Here is a 26,273-nt window from a genome sequence, read left to right as displayed (position 1 = left end):
TTACTGGTATACAATTGTCATCTTGTCTGACACAAACTCATAAAAATGTCCTTACAAAAAGCAATCTACACATTCTTTGGAGTCACAAACCAACAACATCCTGATCTCGATCTATAGTTCCTTCCAGTTGATTAACAGGCCGACACATTCCTGAATGTGTTCACAACTTGTCGATACTTTTTTAGATTGCCGGTGGCTTTTCTTGATCGTACCGTCATCTTATCCTCATCATTGTGCTCCCCAGGCCTCTTGTTCATGTGTATGAGCACTTTTACCAGCTCAACTTTAGGTAACCATGAAACAGGCCCCACCTTTGACTTCATCACACAGCTCCAACACAATATATCAGGATTGGTGCGGCAGCAAAGGGGTTGGACCTGATCACACCCGGCCCTCATACATTGTTACATAATGCTGTTTGGAAAATACTAAAAATAGTGCGGAATGAAAAATCCATAGAGATTAAAACAATAAATAAAATGTCAGTGAATCAAAAGACATCAAGCTAAGTGATGCAGATCAATCAAAGAAAAACACACTTTGTTACGAGGGAAAAGTCAATAGCTCAATCATAGTTTTATTTTATGTCACTCTCACACGGAGCCATCTAAAAGATACATGTTACAGGGAGGAACGGAGACAGAGCTCCAGTATTTATCCCACTATGACTACGTCCTCAGTGAACTCATAGAAGGGAACCTCCAGGTTTAGAGGAGCAGGTCCCTTTCTTATCCTTCCTGAAGCATCGTAGTGGGAGCCATGGCACGGACAGTCGTAGCCTCCGAAGTCTCCGGCGTTGGCGATGGGCACACAACCCAGATGGGTGCACACACCGAGGACGATGACCCAGCGGGGGTTAATCACTGTCCTTGTCATGCTGGGGGTCACGGAGCTCCGCCAGATTCACACCCTCCTCTGCTGCGATTTCCTTCTCTGTGCGGTGACGGACAAACGGGCTTTCCTCTCCACTTGAAGGTCATGTTTTTGCCTTCAGGGATGTCAGCGAGCTTGATCTCAATCTGCGATAAGGCCAGGACATCTGCTGATGCGCTCATTGAGGAGACAAACTGGGTGACCACCGTCTTGGCGGCATACACACCAACCACAGCGGTCGCTCCAGTGACGAGGTAAGAGAAGGACCTTCTCGCCTCGCTGCTCTCCTGGGAGGACTTGTTGGGGTCCGTAACCTCGGGGCGACGGTTGTCTGTAAAGTCAGGAATCTTGATATCTGTGTGGGCAAGGCGGATCCCCCCAGGAGCTGGAGAAGAAACACAAGATATAGTTTTTAAAAGGCACGAGCAGTTAATGGGCAAACTGTAAAATATTTGGTATCTTACAAAAAACATTTAAAGTCATGCTTCCCTGTCAGTGTCCTCCTACTTTAGGCTCAATTACTAGTAGATATAATAATGACTAGATGAATTGATCATGATTTGAATAATAAGGACATTTATAAAGAAACATTTGGGATTAAATGTACACTGATTAATATATTGTATCCCTAAGCATTAGTCGTTATAGAAATGAAACCAGAGTGACTTTTTTTTTTTAATTGTCTCATCAATCGTGATTGCTTCCCCCAAGTACAATACAGCACATCAGATCTGATCAGGTCTAGATCTACAAATCATGATACTGTCAGTATAGCTGATACTAACAATTGCTTATTTCAGTCCAACCTGGAGATATTCAGGTTGCCATCACTGAAAACCAGCACATATTCACATCTGATGAGCTGGAACAGTGACATTTTTCTTTCTTTCTGTCGATCACGTGACAAAGATGAGTTTTTTTCTTCTGCACAATAACCAGTAATATACGTATTATGTAACACAAGAAGACCTCTCACCTGTATTGGCGTGTGAAAGCTCAACATAAGTACAGGGTCACATGTCAAGATCGATGTCATCGCTGTAACTGGTGTAAAGTAACGTTCGTGTTTCTGAGCTGTTAAGTCTCCTTGGTCTATATTTATACACTTAAGACTTTTGAACCATATTGACCTTCTGTCAGGTTACAGATGTCAGTTACAACACAGCTATTTACAGCTGGTCAGAGCAAGTTATTAGTACTAGCGTTAGTCTGGAGACATGAACGGTAATAAAATAGAGAAGCATAAAATGTACACGCTGTTAAAATGAACATGTTAATTCATCAGTATGAAGTCAGTCTATTACGTTGCATCGTCACATCAGTACCACCGCAAACTCCGCCCGCAACGTTATAAAGCCACAAGTCGGCCTTACCAGCAGAAGGCACCAAGTCCTTGGCAGCAGAGGACCGCAGGCTTTTAAATGTCTGTTTTGTTGCCTGCAGGCAGTGGTGTATAAAGTACCCAAAAGCCATACTTGAGTAAAAGTAAAGATACCTTACTGGAAAATGACTCCAGTAAAACTAAAAGTCACCGATTAGAACACTACTTGAGTAAAAGTCTTAAAGTATCTGATATTTATTGTACTTAAGTATCAAAAGTAATTTTCTGACATTAAATGTACTTAAGTATTGAAAGTAAAAGTACAAGTAAATGCTGTTAATAAAAAAGCAAAGGGTCAGAATTTTGGTCAGTGGGAGAGCACGTGACTATCATCGTGACTATCATAACATTTAAATATATAACGGACAGAAATACCGTCGGTTTGTGTTCTCTCCGTCTCCTCGCCGTTGGCTTTAAAATGGATTTTTCGGGGGCGTGGCTATATTGATCCCTCACAAAACGCTGTATCGTTGGCCTCTCCCTCTGCTACTTTTCAAACGTTTACTCCAGAGACGAAGGACATGGTGTCACTTCCTGTCATTGATCATGTGATCTACCCTAACCCCCACAAGCCTTCTCTGACCGCATACTTGCTGCCCAGCAGTGCGGTGTTCTCAGGGGGGTTTAGGATAAACACTCAGCTCAAGGAGCTAACAAAGTAAGAGGAACAAAAACACTTGTATTAAAAAAGTAAATTATCCATACTGACCTTGGTGTCAAAGTCTCCCTCATCATCATCATCATCATCTTGCTCCTGAGACACAAAGACAAGATTTAAAGGAACCCCTGGTTAACAAAAAATATACCAGGACTGCTGCTATTATTATTATTATTATGATTATTATATACTGTGTAAACAGTGATGCCCAGCTGTCTGGCACAGCCGATCAAACTCAGTGTCTTTACTAACCTCTTCGTCTCCCTCCTCCAGCTCCTCTTCAAACTGCATGAAGAACACAGACGAGGTTAAACAGTGATGACCAGTTTAGCTTATATGTCCTCAAAACATCCCATGTTGTGGCTTTTTCAGTGCTCAAGAGCAACGTCGGCGTGTTAGAGGAAAAACACTCACGCTCTCGTCATCTTCCAGGGCCTCTCCGGTGAAATACAGCACTGCTCTGGGAACTATTCTCTCACGGAAGAAATGCCCAATCTCAAAGTCTGTGGCTAGGGTGAACTCAGAGTCCTCGTCCTATAACATGAACACATAAAGACCTGTTCAACACCGCTACAAATCCCATGGATTTATGGTAACAGAAGAAGACATAAAATGGGGTGCTAAAAGCTCTATATAAATAAAATGTATAATTATTATTATTATTATTGTGCTAGCAGCAACTGGCCAAGCCAGTTAGCCGTGAATGCTATTCAGAGCTATGAGCAGAGAAGATCAGCTTTTTCTCAAGTCTGCCAGTGGATCCGAACAGCGCAGAACAGTGTGAAAGAATCCATCATCACCAACTGGTTCTGAAAGGCTGGGATACTATGAGATTAAGGGGACAGCGCAATGAGGAGGACAACGCAAGTTCAAGGGCGGATTTGCTGCTCTGAGCATCCCGGCCTCGAACAAAATACCAGAGTTGTTGTTTCCGCTATCCTGATCTGATCTCTAATGAAAGAGACTAAAAGAATTGTCGCAATTATTTTAGAAATTTTCAATTGCAATGTGAGAAAAAACTCCATCTTCCTATGTCTGAGCATTTTAAAGATTGTTTTCACCGATTAAGGCCACTTTTTAGATGAATGAATTCAACAGCTTTTAGGACTTTTTAAGGATCAGCAGACACGCTGATAGAAGTCTCATTGAGACCAAAGTCTTTCACAATTCAGCCATCACAGTTTGTTAGCCCGAGTGATTCTCATTAAAACCACATTTCCCACAATCCTGTTTCCTGTTGGACAATTTCAGGAGACTTTTGATGACATTGATGAGATTAAGTGACCTGTGTGTGATTGTAAGGAAACCATTTTCCTTTAGTGGGAAACTGTGTGGAAAACCAGAAGAAGTAGGATTGGTCAAAGTGATCAGGCTTTTAAGAGAAACAAAATCAAATCTGTACTTACAGCTAGCTCCTCCTCTTCCTCTCTGTCACTGTGCCACACACACTCTTCATCTGTGGGTTCCACTGTTCCTGTGACAAAATCTCTTCTCTGTGACACACATTCATTACAGCAAAGTTAATCATTTTAGAGAGGCATTTGGGAATATTAGCATGAAATGCATATATACACACGCATTCATTCGATAAGGCTGAATTATTCATACATACATGCATACACACACAGATCGACACACACGTGCGTGTGCAGACAGGTGCAGCAGCATTACAGCTGACAGTCTTCAGTGCAACTAGGAATGGCTGAGTTCTTGTCACTAGCTCTGGAAATAGCCTTGACTGACAAAAGTACAGACGACTACTCGTTACAGCAGTTTTCAATTTAGCACCAAGGATGCATCCTCACTGACATATCAGACCAGAGAGACACACTTAACCACCCACTAGTGCAGGGAATTCAAGTGATTATTAGATATTTGGTCTCTTAACAAATAACAGACATTGTAAGTTGTCTTTTTTCCACTAGCTTTTACTCTGTTTTCATGAACATTAAATGAGCAAAGGAAATTTTTTTGTTCAGAACTTAAAAGCAAAATGAATACAACAGTCTCAAGTGAACTTATAGAAAGGAAAAAGTATATGGTCCTGGCCAAGGGGACAGCAGAACGTAATATAAATCAAAAACAGCTGATAAATGCATTTTACAGGACAGGTGGCAACATTAAGGCCCATCATGATGATTTAGTCTGAATCTACTGCATGTTGATCATATGGCCGACATAACCTCACTGATAATTATATCATTGTTTATAGTAACTGAGGTTAGCTTTAGTTTAGAGCAGTGGTCCCCAACCACCGGTACCGGGCCGCACAGGAAGAATAAATATTATATTATTTCCGTTTTATTGATTATCAGAGTCTGAAGGAAGTTTTATTTTGAAAAATGACCGGATTCTCTCGCAATTTCATCCGCCTGTGCCTCTTGACATGTCAAGACGCTTTGTCTCGGTCACAACTCTGCTGGTGTTTTGGATTCAAATCGAGGCTGAATATCCTGAGATCGCCACTAAAGCACTGAAAACCCTGCTTCCATTTCCAACATCCTCTTTGTGAAGCGGGATGTTCTGCAGTGACAGCAATCAAAACAAAATGGCGGAGTAGAGTGGACATCAAGAACAGACTTCGGGTGTCATTGTCTCCCATTACCCCCAGATGGGGTAATGGGAGACTAATGGGAGGGCTGCCACCGATTCAGCAATGTTAAAAGGATCATTTGTGGAGTTACTTGCAACAGCTTAAACTTTTGTTGTGACTTGTTGCATGTATGATTTTAAATATCTGCAAAGCAACAGACAAAATATATTTTTTTAATATACAGTGTTGTATCATTACTGCTAATGGGTCATAATGTGTGGAGTTTTGTGAAAACTGCCATGGAAAACATGCTGAACACTGGACTAGCAAATAGTGAATTCATAGAATAGAACAGAATAGAATAGAATGCTGGATGGAACTGGAACACAGCTGAGTTCTGGGATTAGAATGTTGAGGTGTCATCTTGTGGATGAAGCCCAGTGCTCCACAGAGGACAGCTCTGAGGGAAGCCACAGGCAAAACCACTCCTCAAAATTTCTTGTAAAGTATTTTATTTTATTTTATATGACTGGTCAGACTCCCTGTTGAGGTGAAGGTCTGTCATCTGGCAAATTGGCAGATGAACTTGCAAGCTTTTCAACCTCACTTCAGGCTTCCGGTGTGTCCGATGTCGGCTGCTGGGGTCAGATACCCTCACCAAACTCCTGTCGTGTAAACCAGGAGCATATCTGACCTGTAACTTTGGATTCAGAATAGACTTTGACTGCTACCACTTTTCATAATTTGGCTCACGATGTTTGGTGCCACTATTATAATTGAAGGATTACCAAATCCCTCCTTGAATATCAAATTGTTAGCATTGATTATTTACTGAGAGTAAAGTACAGTAAAACTTAGAGAGCTTTGCTTAGAGGAGGGATATTTTGAAATATAGTATTTATAATCATACAGTTGTAAAATAATGAACTAACTGTGTAAAATGTTGGCATTTACTCTAAGCTCCTACATTAGGACAGTGTTTTCATGCTGTCATTCACTCACTCTCTGTGCTTTCTCTCCTCACAAGTTTCTATGGATCATTGTTATATCTGGACACTGGTCTTGCCTCTAACGTAGTTGTGACACATGCAAGAGTAACTTCCCTGGTTGCCCTGATCGTGACAGTGAGCGTGTACTGTCGGGGAGAGGCAGTCACGTATCTCCTGAGTGAGAGTCCTGAACGGTGACATGTCGCTGTGTTGGGCTGCTGTTTCAGTAGTATCAAACAAGGGGATGGCCAGTCTTCAAATCATGTGCCAACATGCGTTTGGGTACTTCCGGTGTCCGATGTACAATGATGGGGTAATATACTCTCACCAAACTCCTGTCGTGTGAACCAGCAGCATATCTGACCTGTAGCATTGGATTCAGAATAGACTTTGTCCGTCAGCACTTTTCGTAATTTGGCTTAGTATGTTTGGTGCCACTATAATAATTTAAGGATTACCAAATCCCTCCTTGAATATCAAATTGTTAGCATTGATTATTTACTGAGGGTCAAGTACAGTAAAACGTATAGAGCTTTGCTCAGAGGAGTGATATTTTGAAATAATTAATTTACAACTGTATGACTATAAATACTATAACTACCGGTATGTAAAGTTTGAGGATTTACTCTGACTTCCTACATTAGGACAGTCTTTGTATGCTCTTATTCACTCCCTCATCTCTCTGACTCTCGCTCTCTGGCTCCTACTCTATCAGGTGACAGTGGGCGATTTTGCCACGGCCTCCCTCAGCCAATCATATATTTCCTGTCAAACTTTAAAGACCTGTTCTCTTCTGTGCAGTCAGCTGTCATTTCAGTACGAACCGATGTGACCCTCCTCCCCATTCATCATTACATCTGGTGTTCAAGGTTTCTTCCACTGAGGGCAGTCCCACTCCACATGCCATCATCTATCTTCAACCTGCCCCTACTGTCTTCAACAACTCTACCAGTGTCGACTCTCCAAAATTTTAACTTTACTTTGCACAATTTAATAAATGTATTTGTTCACTGTAAATTAAGTTTCTCCTGATTTAACAAGCTGTGTCTCCCTGTATAAGTGTGTCAATGATCTCCCGGTGGCTTCAGTTCTATTTGTTTTGTTTTTTGTGATGTATGTTATTTTATTTCAAACTAATTTGCAATCATAAGAAGCGTGGTCTTTGTTGGTGAAATGTTTCTCACATACAAACAATTACTTATCGTAAAAAATCTTCAAATATATAGTAGAGTAAAATGTTTTCGGTGCGTTTTCTAGAAACTACAGGTCTGATGAGGAAAGTGGGAACAGGTGTGTAGGTGGGAGGGGCTGTCATGTGACCAGGACTGGCAGGTCTGGGGAGTGAGCAGGGGCTGGAGAGAAGGACAGAGAGCCAGGACGGGCAAAACCACCAACCCACTAGAAAGTCTCTGACCTCCCTCGAACTTCGCAGACAGTTTAAGTCAGGGGTGCCGCCACGTCATTTTATGTGGCCCACGAATCCGCCAGAATTTATTTTCTTTTGATTTAAAAAAAATAAAATAAAAAGTTAGATTTGATAATAAAAATATCCCCATCGTCGAAATCATGAGATCGAAAGTCGAAGTTATGAGATAGAAAGGCATAATGATGAGCTACTTAAACACACAGTCACAGAAGCAGCTCTTTGGCTGCTTACTGTACACTTGCAAATATTATTGTGAGTATATTGATGACTACTTTAAACGTGGCTTTACAACACATGAAACACTTCACGTGGGATTGTGCAAACGCACCCTTGAAAGGATTTTAAGCTTTGAACAAAGTTATTATAATTACTTGTGTTTGCTATTTTCTTTAATAGTTTGATCTTTGATAGAGTAATCTGGGTTTCTTAACCCTAAATTAAAAGGATTTAAGTTATAATAACAGAAATGTGCTGAAATATAGTTTTACATTTATATAACTGCATGTACAATATTTTAACATTTGAATAAACAATCAAATGCAGAGACAGTTATTTACCAATCTGTTGGGAGTAGTTACATTTACACCGTCTTACATTTACAACCGGCCCTTTGAGGCCGACCGTGATGCTGATGTGGCCCGGAGTGAAGATGAGCTTGACACCCCTGCTCTAAGTGCATGTTTAATTTTTTCAAGACTTAAAAAAAACATCACATCCTTAAGCCAGGCATATATGGCTCTTTTCTTATTAAATGGCTCACTTCTCCCTTTGGTCGTATCTTGAATGCCCAAACTATTAGGCGTAGTTATCACTTATATTAACATAATCACAACCAAAAGAAAAATAATAATCACAAAACAGTTGATGTGCTTTACTGTAACGTCCAGTCGTAATAAATACTTCTCAGTCTCAACTATTATCCAAATAACTATGATAAAGCCACATTTTTTGCTGACAGTATAGCTTTCCCATCATGATCTGCTTCACTGAATATCTAACAACATACAGAGATATATATTCTAGATCATGTATCAACTGCTGACAAACCCCTTGAATGAATAAGAGCGGATGTTTACTTTTGCAGTGGTGGAATCTAACTAATTAATTAACTATATTTCAAAGCTTTAGTTATAGTTACTTTGCAAAGTTAGATTGTTGATAACAACATAAGGTAGGTTAGAATATATTATTACAGATAGTAAATATAGTAGCGGTGTATTAGATCTGGATTATTCTTCCACCCCTGGACTTCAGTAAGTTAAGTGACACAATGTCACACTTTTAATGGAATATCTAACGTGTGACTTATTATCTCCAACTAATGGCCTATAGTGCCAGTAAGCTGTTGTGCTGAAACATGTTGGTTTTAAACCACATCAATTACTTTGTGTGTTGTTTGACTCGACAGTTTTGTGTTTCTTAGGATTAGTGTCCATATACCAATTTGCACTGTGTACACTCAGCCTCACTTGCATGTGTGATTCCCCTGCATTCATTCTCAGTACGAGTTTGAAACACGTACTGCACAAAATACAACGTGCCTCTTATTCATTGACTGGTACCAGTTGCAGCCATGCTGCGCAACCGTGGTTGAATGGCCGATTGTCATTGAATTTGAACTTCCCCATGTCGTCGCGAGCTTGCAGACAGTGTATCTGCTCTGAGAATCCCGGCCCCTAACAAAATACCAGAGTTGTTGTTTCCGCTATCCTGATCTGATCTCTAATGAAAGAGACATTCGTCAATTATCTAAAAGAATTGTCTCAATTATTTCTGAAATTTTCAATTGCAATGTGAGAAAAAACTCCATCTTCCTATGTCTGAGCATTTTAAAGATTGTTTTCACCGATTAAGGCCACTTTTTAGATGAATGAATTCAACAGCTTTTAGGAAATATAGCATCGACTGTCCTGTGCAATGGTTGGGAGTACCCGACATTCTCTGGTAAAAGCTTTGGATGGGACATCTTGGCAGGAAATTTGGAATAATGACAATAAGGGTAGAAATTACAACAAAATTCAGACATCAGTCAGAGTGAGAAGTGATGGAAGTAAAAGTAGAAAAGAAGATGTTACTTTCAGATTAAGGTTCGGACATACAGGACTCAATGACACGTTATACACATCATGAAAAAGACAGAGTGGGATAAATGTGAGATATGCAACTATAAAGAAACTGTTGAACATGTGCTGATAGAGTGGAAGAAGTTCAGGGTGGAAAGAGAAAGACTGAAGAACAGAGTGGTAGATACAGGAAGGGAGTGGAGCATCAAAGGACTGTTAGAGACAGGGGACAAACAAGTTCAGTTTAAAAGGGCTTTATTTAATATATGAATGGAACGGATTCAAAATCCAGAATATAACTTCTATATGAAGTTTATTTCTCATTTTTTCATTTTATTTATAAATAACATTGTGTTTAAATGATAACTGTCATCAAGTCATGCTGTTACACACTCCGGTCCAGTAGGTGGCGCCTTAAACATTGGTTTGTAGTCCGCCATTTAACTGAAAGAAGAAGAAGAAGAAGAAGAAGAAGAAGGAGACGGAAGAAGAAGAAGAAAAAGGAGAGGAAGAAGAAGAGGACTCATCTCCTGGCAGCCTATAAAGCTATTGAAGTTAGCTTAGCATGCTACCTGGAAACAGACGGACGGGGACGGAAGTGACCAACACAGCGCTAGTCAGAGCTTAATGAGAGTAAACGGTGTTTTTAACGGAGTTCGTCTGGAGGAAAGCTTTCTGTGTTTTAGTGAAAATGTCTAAACTAGAAATGCTGAGATCTTTACTCAACCAGCGACTAACTGCGGCTGATGAAGAGATATTTCGTCTGTTTGAAAGAACGATCGCAGAGTACGAGGAGGAACTCGCTCGTTCAAAAGAGGAGAATAAGCGACAACGGGAACTTCTGGACGCTGTTCTCAACCCGGAAGTCCGGATACAAAGAGCACGTGAGTTCACTTTATTTCTTCTCGGTTCTCAAACACTGTTCATGCTCCGGCCGATAACTTCTAATGTAGTTTGGAGTGAGACTCTGTTGCAATTCGTCGTTTTCGTCTTCTCCTGATTTAATACCTGCAAACGTGTCGCTTTTCTGCGAAATAAGCCGTTTTGAATCAAAATATATCATCCACGTGAGTCGTCTAGATCCGTAGAGTTTTTATTTTTTCGGGGGGGGGGGGTCTACTGGCCAGCCAGCATTTCTCAGATTGGAGTGAGACGAGGAGAAAATGTGATGTCGTGATCTTCGCAATAAAACATATTTGATGCGACGTGTCGAGTCTTGGCCAATCAGCGTTAAGATGTCTACACAGTCTTCATTTCCCTCCGTTGAAGTTCCGTTACCGTTCAGACTTGCTGTGTTACGTTAACGTCCACTGCATGCGGAACTTTGTCAACGGATAACGCTCATCATTATCAAGATTTAGGAGGAAAAAGCGTAACGTGACGAAACATGAAGCCTCCTCCGTGTTCTGGTTCAGTCCACGCGGTCACTCATTAACATTCAATTTAATTCACTTTTTTTTTAAACTCAAAGTAGAATGAGGCGATTGCGTGGTGATAATAACTTGAAACATGAGGCCCAGATACTGATGAGATGATGAGGTCAAAGAGCTTCAGGAAGAGGATGTTGTGTGTAGCGCAGCTTGACGCAGGGCTGAGATGTGAGTGGAGCTGGGCCTGGATAAAGGTGGAGGTCTAAACAGACGTGAAGAGAGAGCAGTACAGCTTCCTGCTGTCACAGTATTTTAAATACATTGATAAGGCAGGGTATGCTAACTGCAGCCTCTGCTCCAATGAGATGACGTACAGCAACAAGGGCTCATGTGCTCTCATCACACTGCCAGACTCTGTTCACTGTAATGACCACAGCAAGTGAACTTCCGGTCCCAACAGTCCCACGTGCAGTTGCTCCCAAAGGCCCTGAAGTAATGAGAGCGTTAAGGAGCCTGAACCTTCATGATTTCAATAATTGAACCGGATTGAATGCATATTAATTGTAAATAGAAGATAGGCCACAATTCTAACTGCTTTACAGTAACAGTGGAAGTTAATATTGAGCCATACAGTAACTGGGTTAAATGAAAATGAATCACTTTATTTTGCATAGGCGATGGTTCTCGCTACTGTAGAAATATGCTAACGGTATTTACATGCATTAAACGTGTAAGTATAGTGAGGAATTTAAGTTTTAAAGCGCTCCTAGCGATGGATATTATGTGTCACAATATGTTTACTTGTAGAAGGTTTAAACTAAAGGGAGAGTTACTGAATTTGTTGTGCACTGTGAGAGAAACCAGAGAATTTATGACGCCACCATAAAGTCAGAGAGAGGGATGTTGCTGGAGTTTCTGAGCACAGCCTTCAAGAAGGGGGGTGAATTGGTCAAGGAAGTGGCTGACTGAAGTCCGACGGGTTCAGCCAATCACTGAGCTGATCGATGGGCTGAGGAATGTGTAATATGAGACATTTCAGAGACTTTGGAGAGACAAAGAAACTGAATCCCCGGAGAAAATCAGACCTCATCTGGACCATGAGGCGGAAACACCAGTCTGTCATGTGGTTCGGATGGGGCCTCTATTTCATGAAATATTACTATTGATGGTGTAATTCAGTTTGTAACTGCATTTGCATTTGTTCGTATATTAAATTCCTTTTGATTTAAACTTCAACCAGCTGATTCGCCCTGCTTAATGATGGAAGAAAGAGAGCAGGGGGGGGGGGGTCTGCCTCTACTCCTCTGCATGCTTCTTCTCCTCTGGAACAAGGAGGGGGGCTGTTTCCTTTACCTTTTGTTTGAGAAATTTTGAACATAACAGTATTGTGTGTGTGTGCTCATTTAGTGTTGCGTGTGTCACAGAGCAAAGGTTTGAATCTCCGGGTGAGGCGCTCCCCGTACAAAGAGGGAGCTCTGACACGCAGGTGGTAGCTTAAAACGTATAACTAGTTGAATCGGGTTAGTCTGTGGGATGTTGCGTAGCAACCTGCAGGAACAGCACCTTCCCCATCCCTGAGACTCCAGGACTCCCACACACAATGTGGCCCAACCCTGGCTTGTGTGTGGGAGAAGATGATGCGTCCTTGTGCTGGACAAGTTCAAATAAAGTGTAAAGATACAGGGCTCACAAAACACTGAGAGGAGAGATGCATATACGGAGCCCTGACTTTGTCTGTTGCTCGGGATACTTAATCAATTCTTGTGTTTTGTGAAACCATAGATCTTTCACCTCTTATGAGTTTGCATGTATGCTGATTTGTTCTCTCAGCTTCTAGATGACAGGAAATATTTCAACTTAAAGTACAAGTGTGTTCTCTTTGATAACACCACATGGATTTGGCAGCTTAAAATGGTTCATATGTTCATGTGCACATAAGTTGATTACATTATTGTATTATCTGGTTCTATTGATACTATTTGCTCAATTCTAGAATGTCTTTGTAACACCTCTGTGTCTGTTTACTGTTTTCCTGCAGATGGTTAAAGAAGAGGTGCCCTCTGAGCAGCAGGAGTGGAGCTCCAGTCTGGACCAGGAGGACCCAGAGACCTCACATATTAAAGAAGAACAGGAGGACCCAGAGCCCCCACATATTAAAGAAGAACAGGAGGACCCAGAGCCCCCACATATTAAAGAACAGGAGGACCCAGAGCCCCCACATATTAAAGAAGAACAGGAGGAACTCTGCATCAGTCAGGAAGGAGAGCAGCTTCAATTTCTGGAGGAGGCTGATGTCAAGTTCTCATTCACTCCTGTAAACTAAAATCAGGCCAAATTATTCTAAAATGTAACAATACAAAGGCTCTTTTTTTAGCCAAACCTTGGTATTCCATCCGCTGCTGTAAATGCATTTACAAAACTGATTTGTTGACATTTATTTATTAGTTTGAAGCTCTTTGAGATGCCAACTCTTGAGCTTGCACGATATATAAACTCAACGCGTACAGATGTTCTTCATCGCTCATCAGATATTTTAAGAACATATTTAGGTAGTTAGACTGTTGTCTTATTCGTGCTCTTGCCATTTGGCCTCAAAGTTTGAGTCAGTCTGACTGTTTAACAACAAAAGCTCCTCAACTCTCCAAGCTAGAGAAAAGAATTATCTAAAAGAATTGTCTCAATTATTTCTGAAATTTTCAATTGGAATGTGAGAAAAAACTCCATCTTCCTATGTCTGAGCATTTTAAAGATTGTTTTCACCGATTAAGGCCACTTTTTAGATGAATGAATTAAATAGCTTTTAGGACTTTTTAAGGATCAGCAGACACACTGATAGAAGTCTCATTGAGACCAAAGTCTTTCACAATTCAGCCATCACAGTTTGTTAGCCCGAGTGATTCTTATTAAAACCACATTTCCCACAATCCTGTTTCCTGTTGGACAATTTCAGGAGACTTTTGGTGACATTGATGAGATTAAGTGACCTGTGTGTGATTGTAAGGAAACCATTTTCCTTTAGTGGGAAACTGTGTGGAAAACCAGAAGAAGTAGGATTGGTCAAAGTGATCAGGCTTTTAAGAGAAACAAAATCAAATCTGTACTTACAGCTAGCTCCTCCTCTTCCTCTCTGTCACTGTGCCACACACACTCTTCATCTGTGGGTTCCACTGTTCCTGTGACAAAATCTCTTCTCTGTGACACACATTCATCACAGCAAAGTTAATCATTTTAGAGAGGCATTTGGGAATATTAGCATGAAATGCATATATACACACGCATTCATTCGATAAGGCTGAATTATTCATACATACATGCATACACACACAGATCGACACACACGTGCGCGCGCAGACAGGTGCAGCAGCATTACAGCTGACAGTCTTCAGTGCAACTAGGAATGGCTGAGTTCTTGTCACTAGCTCTGGAAATAGCCTTGACTGACAAAAGTACAGACGACTACTCGTTATAGCAGTTTTCAATTTAGCACCAAGGATGCATCCTCACTGACATATCAGACCAGAGAGACACACTTAACCACCCACTAGTGCAGGGAATTCAAGTGATTATTAGATATTTGGTCTCTTAACAAATAACAGACATTGTAAGTTGTCTTTTTTCCACTAGCTTTTACTCTGTTTTCATGAACATTAAATTAGCAAAGGAAATGTGAGACATCTGGTGTTAGTCAAATGAAGTAAAGATAAAAAGTGAGTGTACCTTGTCAAACAGTGGCTGATAGAGGGCCGCGTACTGTCGCTCTCACTCGTGGACCGCCTCGTAGAATTTGGCCTCTATGTTGGCACACTGCAGCTGTAGCCTTTTCAAGGCATGCACTCGCCTCTTCACTACTTTGGGAAGCATGCTACGAGAGAAGAGAAACATGAGAATGATTTTAGAAATTATTCTATCATCAATGATTGAAATTGACAATCATTAATCCGGTAAAGTGGCGAGTCCTCCACCGAGGTGGTTGGGAACCACCAGATGATCTCAAGATGTTTCAGATCTATCGTGCTCTAAATGAAGCAGTGATGTCATGAATCAGTTAATTTACTATTTCACACATGCAGTCTGAGATTTATTGCCAGCTGTCTTTTTTTGCATTTGTGTTTAAACTGTGTGATTATGTAATATTCATTGACGGTCCACGTACCGAGCTCTGATTGGTCAGTGTGTATTTGAAGAAAAGGAATTAAATCACACGTTGCTGAGGGAGCAGAGGGGCAGAAAACGACCAGAAGGCATTTCATTGGTGATATTTTGTCTTCAATAAATAAATGTTGGAAAACAATCACTTGAGTCTTCTCGTTCCATGACCCACAACTGTTCCATATGGACCAGATGGAAGGTAACTGAAGATGGAGTAATGATATACTATTTTATTAGTTTAAGGGCTTTTGTTACCCACCAAGTTGCAGCGAAACCGGATGTTCCTCGTAGAACCTGTCTGAATGGACTTTTATCTGTTCACCTTTTTTTCTGGATGGTTCTCCTCTGACTCATCTCCCGAGTCAAAACCACACCCACTAATGCATTGCTGGTGAAATCCAGGGAACTGCCATTACATGTGAGGAGAACTGAGTTAACACTATCACACTGGATTAGTATTCAGGGTGGACTTAACGGAAATATAGCATCGACTGTCCTGTGCAATGGTTGGGAGTACTCGACATTCTCTGGTAAAAGCTTTGGATGGGACATCTTGGCAGGAAATTTGGAATAATGACAATAAGGGTAGAAATTACAACAAAATTCAGACATCAGTCAGAGTGAGAAGTGATGGAAGTAAAAGTAGAAAAGAAGATGTTACTTTCAGATTAAGGTTCGGACATACAGGACTCAATGACACGTTATACACATCATGAAAAAGACAGAGTGGGATAAATGTGAGATATGCAACTGTAAAGAAACTGTTGAACATGTGCTGATAGAGTGGAGGAAGTTCAGGGTGGAAAGAGAAAGACTGAAGAACAGAGTGGTAGATACAGGAAGGGAGTGGAGCATCAAAGGACTGTTAGAGACAGGGGACAAACAAGTTCAGTTTAAAAGGGCTTTATTTAATATATGAATGGAACGGGTTTAATATCCAGAATATAACTTCAATATGAAGTTTATTTCTAATTTTTTCATTTTATTTATAAATAACATTGTGTTTAAATGATAACTATCATAAAGTCATGATGTTACACACTCCGGTCCAGTAGGTGGCGCCTTAAACATTGGTTTGTAGTCCGCCATTCAACTGAAAGAAGAGGAAGAAGGAGACGGAAGAAGAAGGACGAAGAAGAAGAAGAAAGAGGAGAGGAAGAAGAGGAGGACTCATCTCCTGGCAGCCTATAAAGCTATTGAAGTTAGCTTAGCATGCTACCTGGAAACAGACGGACGGGGACAGAAGTGACCAACACAGCGCTAGTCAGAGCTTAATGAGAGTAAACCGTGTTTTTAACGGAGTTCGTCTGGAGGAAAGCTTTCTGTGTTTTAGTGAAAATGTCTAAACTAGAAATGCTGAGATATTTACTCAACCAGCGACTAACTGCGGTTGATGAAGAGATATTTGGTCTGTTTGAAAGAACGATAGCAGAGTACGAGGAGGAACTCGCTCGTTCAAAAGAGGAGAATAAGCTACAACGGGAACTTCTGGACGCTGTTCTCAACCCGGAAGTCCGGATACAAAGAGCACGTGGGTTCACTTTATTTCTTCTCTCAGTTCTCAAACACTGTTCATGCTCCGGCTGATAACTTCTAATGTAGTTTGGAGTGAGACTCAGTTGCAATTCCTCGTTTTCGTCTTCTCCTGATTTAATACCTGCAAACGTGTCGCTTTTCGGCGAAATAAGCCGTTTTGAATCAAAATATATCATCCACGTGAGTCGTCTAGATCCGTACAGTTTTTATTTTTTCGGGGGGGGTGTCTACTGGCCAGCCAGCGTTTCTCTGTTGTGAACACTCTATGTCTCCTCAATTCTAGAATGTCTTTGTAACACCTCTGTGTGTGTTTACTGTTTTCCTGCAGATGTCCAGCAGCTGTTGTTGGTTAAAGAAGAGGTTCCCTCTGAGCAGCAGGAGTGGAGCTCCAGTCTGGACCAGGAGGACCCAGAGCCCTCACATATTAAAGAAGAACAGGAGGACCCAGAGCCCTCACACATTAAAGAAGAACAGGAGGACCCAGAGCCCCCACATATTAAAGAAGAACAGGAGGACCCAGAGCCCTCACACATTAAAGAAGAACAGGAGGACCCAGCGCCCTCACACATTAAAGAAGAACAGGAGGACCCAGAGCCCTCACACATTAAAGAAGAACAGGAGGACCCAGAGCCCTCACACATTAAAGAAGAACAGGAGGACCCAGAGCCCTCACATATTAAAGAAGAACAGGAGGAACTCTGCATCAGTCAGGAAGGAGAGCAGCTTCAAGGTCTGGAGGAGGCTGATGTCAAGTTCTCATTCACTCCTGTGAAGAGTGAAGATGAAGAAGAGGAAGCTCAGTCCTCACAGCTTCATCAAAGACAAACTGAACAGATGGGAACAGAAGCTGATGGAGAGGACTGTGGAGGACCAGAACCAGACAGGAACTTGGATCCAGATAGATATCCAGAACCAGATACTGATGAGAAGACTGGAGACTCTTCTGACACTGATGAGGGTGGTGAATGCAAGAAGACCAGAGAACCTCAGTCAGGTTTAAACTATGTGAAACCTGATGAAGTCCGTGTCAGTGATTCAAGATGTAGCGCTGGTGAGAAATGTTTTAGATGCTCTGAGTGTGAGAAAACATTTGGCAAGAGACAGACTCTGAAGATACACATGATAACCCACACAGGAGAAAAACCTTTCAGCTGCTCAGTCTGTAAGAAATCATTTAACCGGCATTCAACTTTACAGAGACACATGATAACCCACACAGGAGAAAAACCTTTCAGCTGCTCAGTCTGTAAGAAATCTTTTAACGATCGTTCAAATTTACAGAGCCACATGAGAACCCACACAGGAGAAAAGCCTTTCAGCTGCTCAGTCTGTAAGAAATCTTTTAACGATCGTTCACAATTACAGATACACATGAGAACCCACACAGGAGAAAAACCTTTCAGCTGCTCAGTCTGTAAGAAATCTTTTAACAGTCGTTCACATTTACAGAGCCACATGAGAACCCACACAGGAGAAAAACCTTTCAGCTGCTCAGTTTGCTGTAATAGATTTGTGCGCAACAGATATCTAAAGGTCCACATGAAAACCCACACAGGAAACGATCCCCTTTAGCTGTTCTGGTTGCAGTAAAGATTCCGTTTGTGATAAAAGCTTTCAGCACGAGTCACCTCTGAAGTTACACATGATTAACCGCGGTTCAACTCCACTGATTTCAATTCAAAAGTTATTCACTGAATGAGCGCCAACTGTACAGTTTGAAATAGTTTTGATGATTATATTGATGATTGATTTGATGGTAATGTAAGTTTAAGACAATGGTTTTACCTGCATCTGTGCACAGTATATTGTATTTAAATGATTTCATCAATAAAAAGGTTTGTGTATTTCACTGGTTCATAGTTGTACATAGCACACTTTGTTCCTCAGGATTAAATCCATCAGTGACTGGAGTGTGACTCAATAGTTCTTTATCTTACTTGGCAGTTTTCACTCTTTGCTGCTGCCATTACTGGTATACAATTGTCTTCTTGTCTGACACAAACTCATAAAAAGGTCCTTAGAAAAAGCAATCTACACATTCTTTGGAGTCACAAACCAACAACATCCTGATCTCGATCTATAGTTCCTTCCAGTTGATTAACCGGCCGACACATTCCTGAATGTGTTCACAACTTGTCGATACTTTTTTAGATTGCCGGTGGCTTTTCTTGATCGTACCGTCATCTTATCCTCATCATTGTGCTCCCCAGGCCTCTTGTTCATGTGTATGAGCACTTTTACCAGCTCAACTTTAGGTAACCATGAAACAGGCCCCACCTTTGACTTCATCACACAGCTCCAACACAATATATCAGGATTGGTGTGGCAGCAAAGGGGTTGGACCTGATCACACCCGGCCCTCATACATTGTGTTACATAATGCTGTTTGGAAAATACTAAATGCTAAAAAATAGTGCGGAATGAAAAATCCATAGAGATTAAAACAAATAAAATGTCTGCGAATCAAAAGACATCAAGCTAAGTGATGCAGATCAATCAAAGAAAAACAACTCACTTTGTTACGAGGGAAAAGTCAATAGCTCAATCATAGTTTTATTTTATGTCACTCTCACACGGAGCCATCTAAAAGATACATGTTACAGGGAGGAACGGAGACAGAGCTCCAGTATTTATCCCACTATGACTACGTCCTCAGTGAACTCATAGAAGGGAACCTCCAGGTTTAGAGGAGCAGGTCCCTTTCTTATCCTTCCTGAAGCATCGTAGTGGGAGCCATGGCACGGACAGTAGTAGCCTCCGAAGTCTCCGGCGTTGGCGATGGGCACACAACCCAGATGGGTGCACACACCGAGGACGATGACCCAGCGGGGGTTAATCACTGTCCTTGTCATGCTGGGGGTCACGGAGCTCCGCCAGATTCACACCCTCCTCTGCTGCGATTTCCTTCTCTGTGCGGTGACGGACAAACGGGCTTTCCTCTCCACTTGAAGGTCATGTTTTTGCCTTCAGGGATGTCAGCGAGCTTGATCTCAATCTGCGATAAGGCCAGGACATCTGCTGATGCGCTCATTGAGGAGACAAACTGGGTGACCACCGTCTTGGCGGCATACACACCAACCACAGCGGTCGCTCCAGTGACGAGGTAAGAGAAGGACCTTCTCGCCTCGCTGCTCTCCTGGGAGGACTTGTTGGGGTCCGTAACCTCGGGGCGACGGTTGTCTGTAAAGTCAGGAATCTTGATATCTGTGTGGGCAAGGCGGATCCCCCCAGGAGCTGGAGAAGAAACACAAGATATAGTTTTTAAAAGGCACGAGCAGTTAATGGGCAAACTGTAAAATATTTGGTATCTTACAAAAAACATTTAAAGTAATGCTTCCCTGTCAGTGTCCTCCTACTTTAGGCTCAATTACTAGTAGATATAATAATGACAAGATGAATTGATCATGATTTGAAAGATAAGGACATTTATAAAGAAACATTTGGGATTAAATGTACACTGATTAATATATTGTATCCCTAAGCATTAGTCGTTATAGAAATGAAACCAGAGTGACTTTTTTTTTTTAATTGTCTCATCAATCGTGATTGCTTCCCCCAAGTACAATACAGCACATCAGATCTGATCAGGTCTAGATCTACAAATCATGATACTGTCAGTATAGCTGATACTAACAATTGCTTATTTCAGTCCAACCTGGAGATATTCAGGTTGCCATCACTGAAAACCAGCACATATTCACATCTGATGAGCTGGAACAGTGACATTTTTCTTTCTTTCTGTCGATCACGTGACAAAGATGAGTTTTTTTCTTCTGCACAATAACCAGTAATATACGTATTATGTAACACAAGAAGACCTCTCACCTGTATTGGCGTGTGAAAGCTCAACATAAGTACAGGGTCACATGTCAAGATCGATGTCATCGCTGTAACTGGTGTAAAGTAACGTTCGTGTTTCTGAGCTGTTAAGTCTCCTTGGTCTATATTTATACACTTAAGACTTTTTAACCATATTGACCTTCTGTCAGGTTACAGATGTCAGTTACAACACAGCTATTTACAGCTGGTCAGAGCAAGTTATTAGTACTAGCGTTAGTCTGGAGACATGAACGGCAATAAAATAGAGAAGCATAAAATGTACACGCTGTTAAAATGAACATGTTAATTCATCAGTATGAAGTCAGTCTATTACGTTGCATCGTCACATCAGTACCACCGCAAACTCCGCCCGCAACGTTATAAAGCCACAAGTCGGCCTTACCAGCAGAAGGCACCAAGTCCTTGGCAGCAGAGGACCGCAGGCTTTTAAATGTCTGTTTTGTTGCCTGCAGGCAGTGGTGTATAAAGTACCCAAAAGCCATACTTGAGTAAAAGTAAAGATACCTTACTGGAAAATGACTCCAGTAAAACTAAAAGTCACCGATTAGAACACTACTTGAGTAAAAGTCTTAAAGTATCTGATATTTATTGTACTTAAGTATCAAAAGTAATTTTCTGACATTAAATGTACTTAAGTATTGAAAGTAAAAGTACAAGTAAATGCTGTTAAAAAAAAAGCAAAGGGTCAGAATTTTGGTCAGTGGGAGAGCACGTGACTATCATCGTGACTATCATAACATTTAAATATATAACGGACAGAAATACCGTCGGTTTGTGTTCTCTCCGTCTCCTCGCCGTTGGCTTTAAAATGGATTGTTCGGGGGCGTGGCTATATTGATCCCTCACAAAACGCTGTATCGTTGGCCTCTCCCTCTGCTACTTTTCAAACGTTTACTCCAGAGACGAAGGACATGGTGTCACTTCCTGTCATTGATCATGTGATCTACCCTAACCCCCACAAGCCTTCTCTGACCGCATACTTGCTGCCCAGCAGTGCGGTGTTCTCAGGGGGGTTTAGGATAAACACTCAGCTCAAGGAGCTAACAAAGTAAGAGGAACAAAAACACTTGTATTAAAAAAGTAAATTATCCATACTGACCTTGGTGTCAAAGTCTCCCTCATCATCATCATCATCATCTTGCTCCTGAGACACAAAGACAAGATTTAAAGGAACCCCTGGTTAACAAAAAATATACCAGGACTGCTGCTATTATTATTATTATTATGATTATTATATACTGTGTAAACAGTGATGCCCAGCTGTCTGGCACAGCCGATCAAACTCAGTGTCTTTACTAACCTCTTCATCTCCCTCCTCCAGCTCCTCTTCAAACTGCATGAAGAACACAGACGAGGTTAAACAGTGATGACCAGTTTAGCTTATATGTCCTCAAAACATCCCATGTTGTGGCTTTTTCAGTGCTCAAGAGCAACGTCGGCGTGTTAGAGGAAAAACACTCACGCTCTCGTCATCTTCCAGGGCCTCTCCGCCGGTGAAATACAGCACTGCTCTGGGAACTATTCTCTCACGGAAGAAATGCCCAATCTCAAAGTCTGTGGCTAGGGTGAACTCAGAGTCCTCGTCCTATAACATGAACACATAAAGACCTGTTCAACACCGCTACAAATCCCATGGATTTATGGTAACAGAAGAAGACATAAAATGGGGTGCTAAAAGCGCTATATAAATAAAATGTATAATTATTATTATTATTATTGTGCTAGCAGCAACTGGCCAAGCCAGTTAGCCGTGAATGCTATTCAGAGCTATGAGCAGAGAAGATCAGCTTTTTCTCAAGTCTGCCAGTGGATCCGAACAGCGCAGAACAGTGTGAAAGAATCCATCATCACCAATGGGTTCTGAAAGGCTGGGATACTATGAGATTAAGGGGACAGCGCAATGAGGAGGACAACGCAAACTCAAGGGCGGATTTGCCCCGGTTCATGATGTGGTGTGTTCAAGGACCCAAATGCAGACTCGTTTTTTCCAATTTTTTTCCCAGTTTTTTTCCCCAGTTCTACAAAACTTGTTCTACAAAACTTGTTCAAGAGTTTTTTTGTGTGCGTGTTTTTGAGTGACAGAAATAAATGTTTTGTAGAACAAGTTTTGTAGAACTGTAAAAAAAACAACAAAGAAAAACGAGTCTGCATTTGGGTCCTTGAACACACCACATATATGATGTAAAACGTTCCAGTGAGTGCAACTTCCTGGACACAACCCAACATCTGCCAGCATACTGGCTGCCTACACGCAGCAGAGGAACTGCTGAATCTGACACAGTTTTGGAGTCTGCCGCCACCTGCTGTTGAATTCAGTGACCGTTGGTAAAACCACATGACATGCACGCCAACTTGTTGCCACAGCGTCTGCAGATGAACTCAGCCATGTTGACTGTCAAGCAATTATCTCTGTGTGTGTTTCAGTGATTCGGGGTTTGCTTAAGGAGTTTATTTAGAGAGTTACCGCTATGAGAGACGAGTTTAAGTTTGACTAAAAGCTTTGAATATTAAATTTAGAGCCCAAAGAAATTCTGTACATTTTGTGTGCATCTATTTCTGTGTGTTCTCACCTTTGACCGGGTTAAAGAAGTTGAAGAAAGAGTCGTTGGGGACCTGTTTGGTAACCGTGCGGACAGTGCCACGACCTTTATGCTTCTGCTTCTTCTTAATAGTTTTCACTGTCACATCCTTCCCCTTGTGCCAGTCTATCTGACAGCTAATAAGAGAGAGAAAGAGAGATGTACAAAACAGTGAGAGGCGGCAGAAAGCAAAGACCCAAAAAAGGTAAAAGTTGGTAGAAGTGCCAAGAGGAGGCTGATATGTGGGATGCCAAGTCAAGAGATGAATATAGAAAGAGTGAAAATAAATGTCTTACGCAGCACACCATCTCTACTTTATCCTAAACCTCAACATCATTTGCGTAGAAGCCAGTTCAACCATCATGACCGTGTTTCTCTCACCCTTCACAGTCAATGATCTCTGGCCCCTCGAATGAGAACGGCTCCGCGTCATCGGGTTCTGACTTCATCCTGTAGACTTTAGTGAGGACTGCATTGTTGAAGTAACCATTGGACTCAAAGTGGAACTCTAATGTGAAACTCTGAGGGGGAGACCAAGATAGACAATTTTAACTCTCTCGAGTTTATCAACTTGGAATGATATCAAGTCGTTGTTATAACATTATGAAACTGACCATTGGTTGTCCTGGCTCAGAAAACTTGACTTGAATATCTTTCAGGTGCTTTAGGATGGGCTCGTCGTGTTCCTGGTGGAAGATAAACAATCAGATCAGAGACGCATGAAACGCATTCAGAACAGTGACATGTGTATCAATCATTTAAACCACATCAATTACTTTGTGTGTTGTTTGACTCGACAGTTTTGTGTTTCTTAGGATTAGTGTCCATATACCAATTTGCACTGTGTACACTCAGCCTCACTTGCATGTGTGATTCCCCTGCATTCATTCTCAGTACGAGTTTGAAACACGTACTGCACAAAATACAACGTGCCTCTTATTCATTGACTGGTACCAGTTGCAGCCATGCTGCGCAACCGTGGTTGAATGGCCGATTGTCATTGAATTTGAACTTCCCCATGTCGTCGCCAGCTTGCAGACAGTGTATCTGCTCTGAGCATCCCGGCCTCGAACAAAATACCAGAGTTGTTGTTTCCGCTATCCTGAACTGATCTCTAATGAAAGAGACATTCGTCAATTATCTAAAAGAATTGTCGCAATTATTTCTGAAATTTTCAATTGCAATGTGAGAAAAAACTCCATCTTCCTATGTCTGAGCATTTTAAAGATTGTTTTAACCGATTAAGGCCACTTTTTAGATGAATGAATTCAACAGCTTTTAGGACTTTTTAAGGATCAGCAGACACGCTGATAGAAGTCTCATTGAGACCAAAGTCTTTCACAATTCAGCCATCACAGTTTGTTAGCCCGAGTGATTCTCATTAAAACCACATTTCCCACAATCCTGTTTCCTGTTGGACAATTTCAGGAGACTTTTGGTGACATTGATGAGATTAAGTGACCTGTGTGTGATTGTAAGGAAACCATTTTCCTTTAGTGGGAAACTGTGTGGAAAACCAGAAGAAGTAGGATTGGTCAAAGTGATCAGGCTTTTAAGAGAAACAAAATCAAATCTGTACTTACAGCTAGCTCCTCCTCTTCCTCTCTGTCACTGTGCCACACACACTCTTCATCTGTGGGTTCCACTGTTCCTGTGACAAAATCTCTTCTCTGTGACACACATTCATCACAGCAAAGTTAATCATTTTAGAGAGGCATTTGGGAATATTAGCATGAAATGCATATATACACACGCATTCATTCGATAAGGCTGAATTATTCATACATACATGCATACACACACAGATCGACACACACGTGCGCGCGCAGACAGGTGCAGCAGCATTACAGCTGACAGTCTTCAGTGCAACTAGGAATGGCTGAGTTCTTGTCACTAGCTCTGGAAATAGCCTTGACTGACAAAAGTACAGACGACTACTCGTTATAGCAGTTTTCAATTTAGCACCAAGGATGCATCCTCACTGACATATCAGACCAGAGAGACACACTTAACCACCCACTAGTGCAGGGAATTCAAGTGATTATTAGATATTTGGTCTCTTAACAAATAACAGACATTGTAAGTTGTCTTTTTTCCACTAGCTTTTACTCTGTTTTCATGAACATAAAATGAGCAAAGGAAATTTTTTTGTTCAGAACTTAAAAGCAAAATGAATACAACAGTCTCAAGTGAACTTATAGAAAGGAAAAAGTATATGGTCCTGGCCAAGGGGACAGCAGAACGTAATATAAATCAAAAACAGCTGATAAATGCATTTTACAGGACAGGTGGCAACATTAAGGCCCATCATGATGATTTAGTCTGAATCTACTGCATGTTGATCATATGGCCGACATAACCTCACTGATAATTATATCATTGTTTATAGTAACTGAGGTTAGCTTTAGTTTAGAGCAGTGGTCCCCAACCACCGGTACCGGGCCGCACAGGAAGAATAAATATTATATTATTTCCGTTTTATTGATTATCAGTCTGAAGGAAGTTTTATTTTGAAAAATGACCGGATTCTCTCGCAATTTCATCCGCCTGTGCCTCTTGACATGTCAAGACGCTTTGTCTCGGTCACAACTCTGCTGGTGTTTTGGATTCAAATCGAGGCTGAATATCCTGAGATCGCCACTAAAGCACTGAAAACCCTGCTTCCATTTCCAACATCCTCTTTGTGAAGCGGGATGTTCTGCAGTGACAGCAATCAAAACAAAATGGCGGAGTAGAGTGGACATCAAGAACAGACTTCGGGTGTCATTGTCTCCCATTACCCCCAGATGGGGTAATGGGAGACTAATGGGAGGGCTGCCACCGATTCAGCAATGTTAAAAGGATCATTTGTGGAGTTACTTGCAACAGCTTAAACT

At 41.4% G+C, this 26,273-nt stretch overlaps 2 protein-coding genes and 2 pseudogenes across 4 annotated transcripts in view; 1 reads left to right on the top strand and 3 right to left on the bottom strand.

The window, feature by feature from the left end:
- LOC306784768 (nucleosome assembly protein 1-like 4) overlaps window positions 1–15,522 on the bottom strand; it is a 47,790-nt pseudogene extending 32,268 nt beyond the window's left edge. Inside the window, exon 1 of the transcript in view lies at window positions 15,011–15,522. The product of the transcript in view is annotated as a nucleosome assembly protein 1-like 4 (transcript). The remainder of the gene's footprint in view (window positions 1–15,010) is intronic.
- LOC306781476 (cytochrome b-c1 complex subunit Rieske, mitochondrial-like) lies at window positions 655–2,777 on the bottom strand (annotated as a pseudogene). The gene is made up of 3 exons: window positions 2,760–2,777; window positions 2,630–2,693; window positions 655–1,258 (listed from the first exon to the last, which is right to left on the bottom strand). The product of its transcript is annotated as a cytochrome b-c1 complex subunit Rieske, mitochondrial-like (transcript).
- On the top strand, window positions 10,422–15,072 carry LOC306781773 (uncharacterized protein). The gene is made up of 2 exons (XM_079274790.1): window positions 10,422–10,807; window positions 13,332–15,072. Exons 1-2 carry the CDS (start codon window positions 10,670–10,672, stop codon window positions 13,614–13,616), a joined length of 423 nt encoding a protein of 140 aa, XP_079130916.1. The 5' UTR covers window positions 10,422–10,669; the 3' UTR covers window positions 13,617–15,072.
- Window positions 15,523–19,671: 4,149 nt separating the features above from the next.
- LOC306784730 (nucleosome assembly protein 1-like 4) lies at window positions 19,672–24,417 on the bottom strand (the record flags this gene model as incomplete). Its single annotated transcript, XM_079278833.1, has 8 exons — window positions 19,672–20,212; window positions 21,918–21,962; window positions 22,119–22,151; window positions 22,281–22,403; window positions 23,381–23,534; window positions 23,779–23,918; window positions 24,012–24,083; window positions 24,352–24,417. The coding sequence occupies 8 exons, from the start codon at window positions 24,415–24,417 to the stop codon at window positions 20,006–20,008; spliced, it is 840 nt and encodes a 279-aa protein (XP_079134959.1). The 3' UTR covers window positions 19,672–20,005.
- Window positions 24,418–26,273: the final 1,856 nt, after the last annotated feature.

Source organism: Melanostigma gelatinosum (assembly GCF_949748355.1).
Source record: "Melanostigma gelatinosum genome assembly, chromosome: 1".
NCBI classification, from domain to species: domain Eukaryota; kingdom Metazoa; phylum Chordata; class Actinopteri; order Perciformes; family Zoarcidae; genus Melanostigma; species Melanostigma gelatinosum.
Note: the sequence above shows the minus strand (reverse complement) of the source record. Positions and strands in the feature narration are given on the sequence as shown.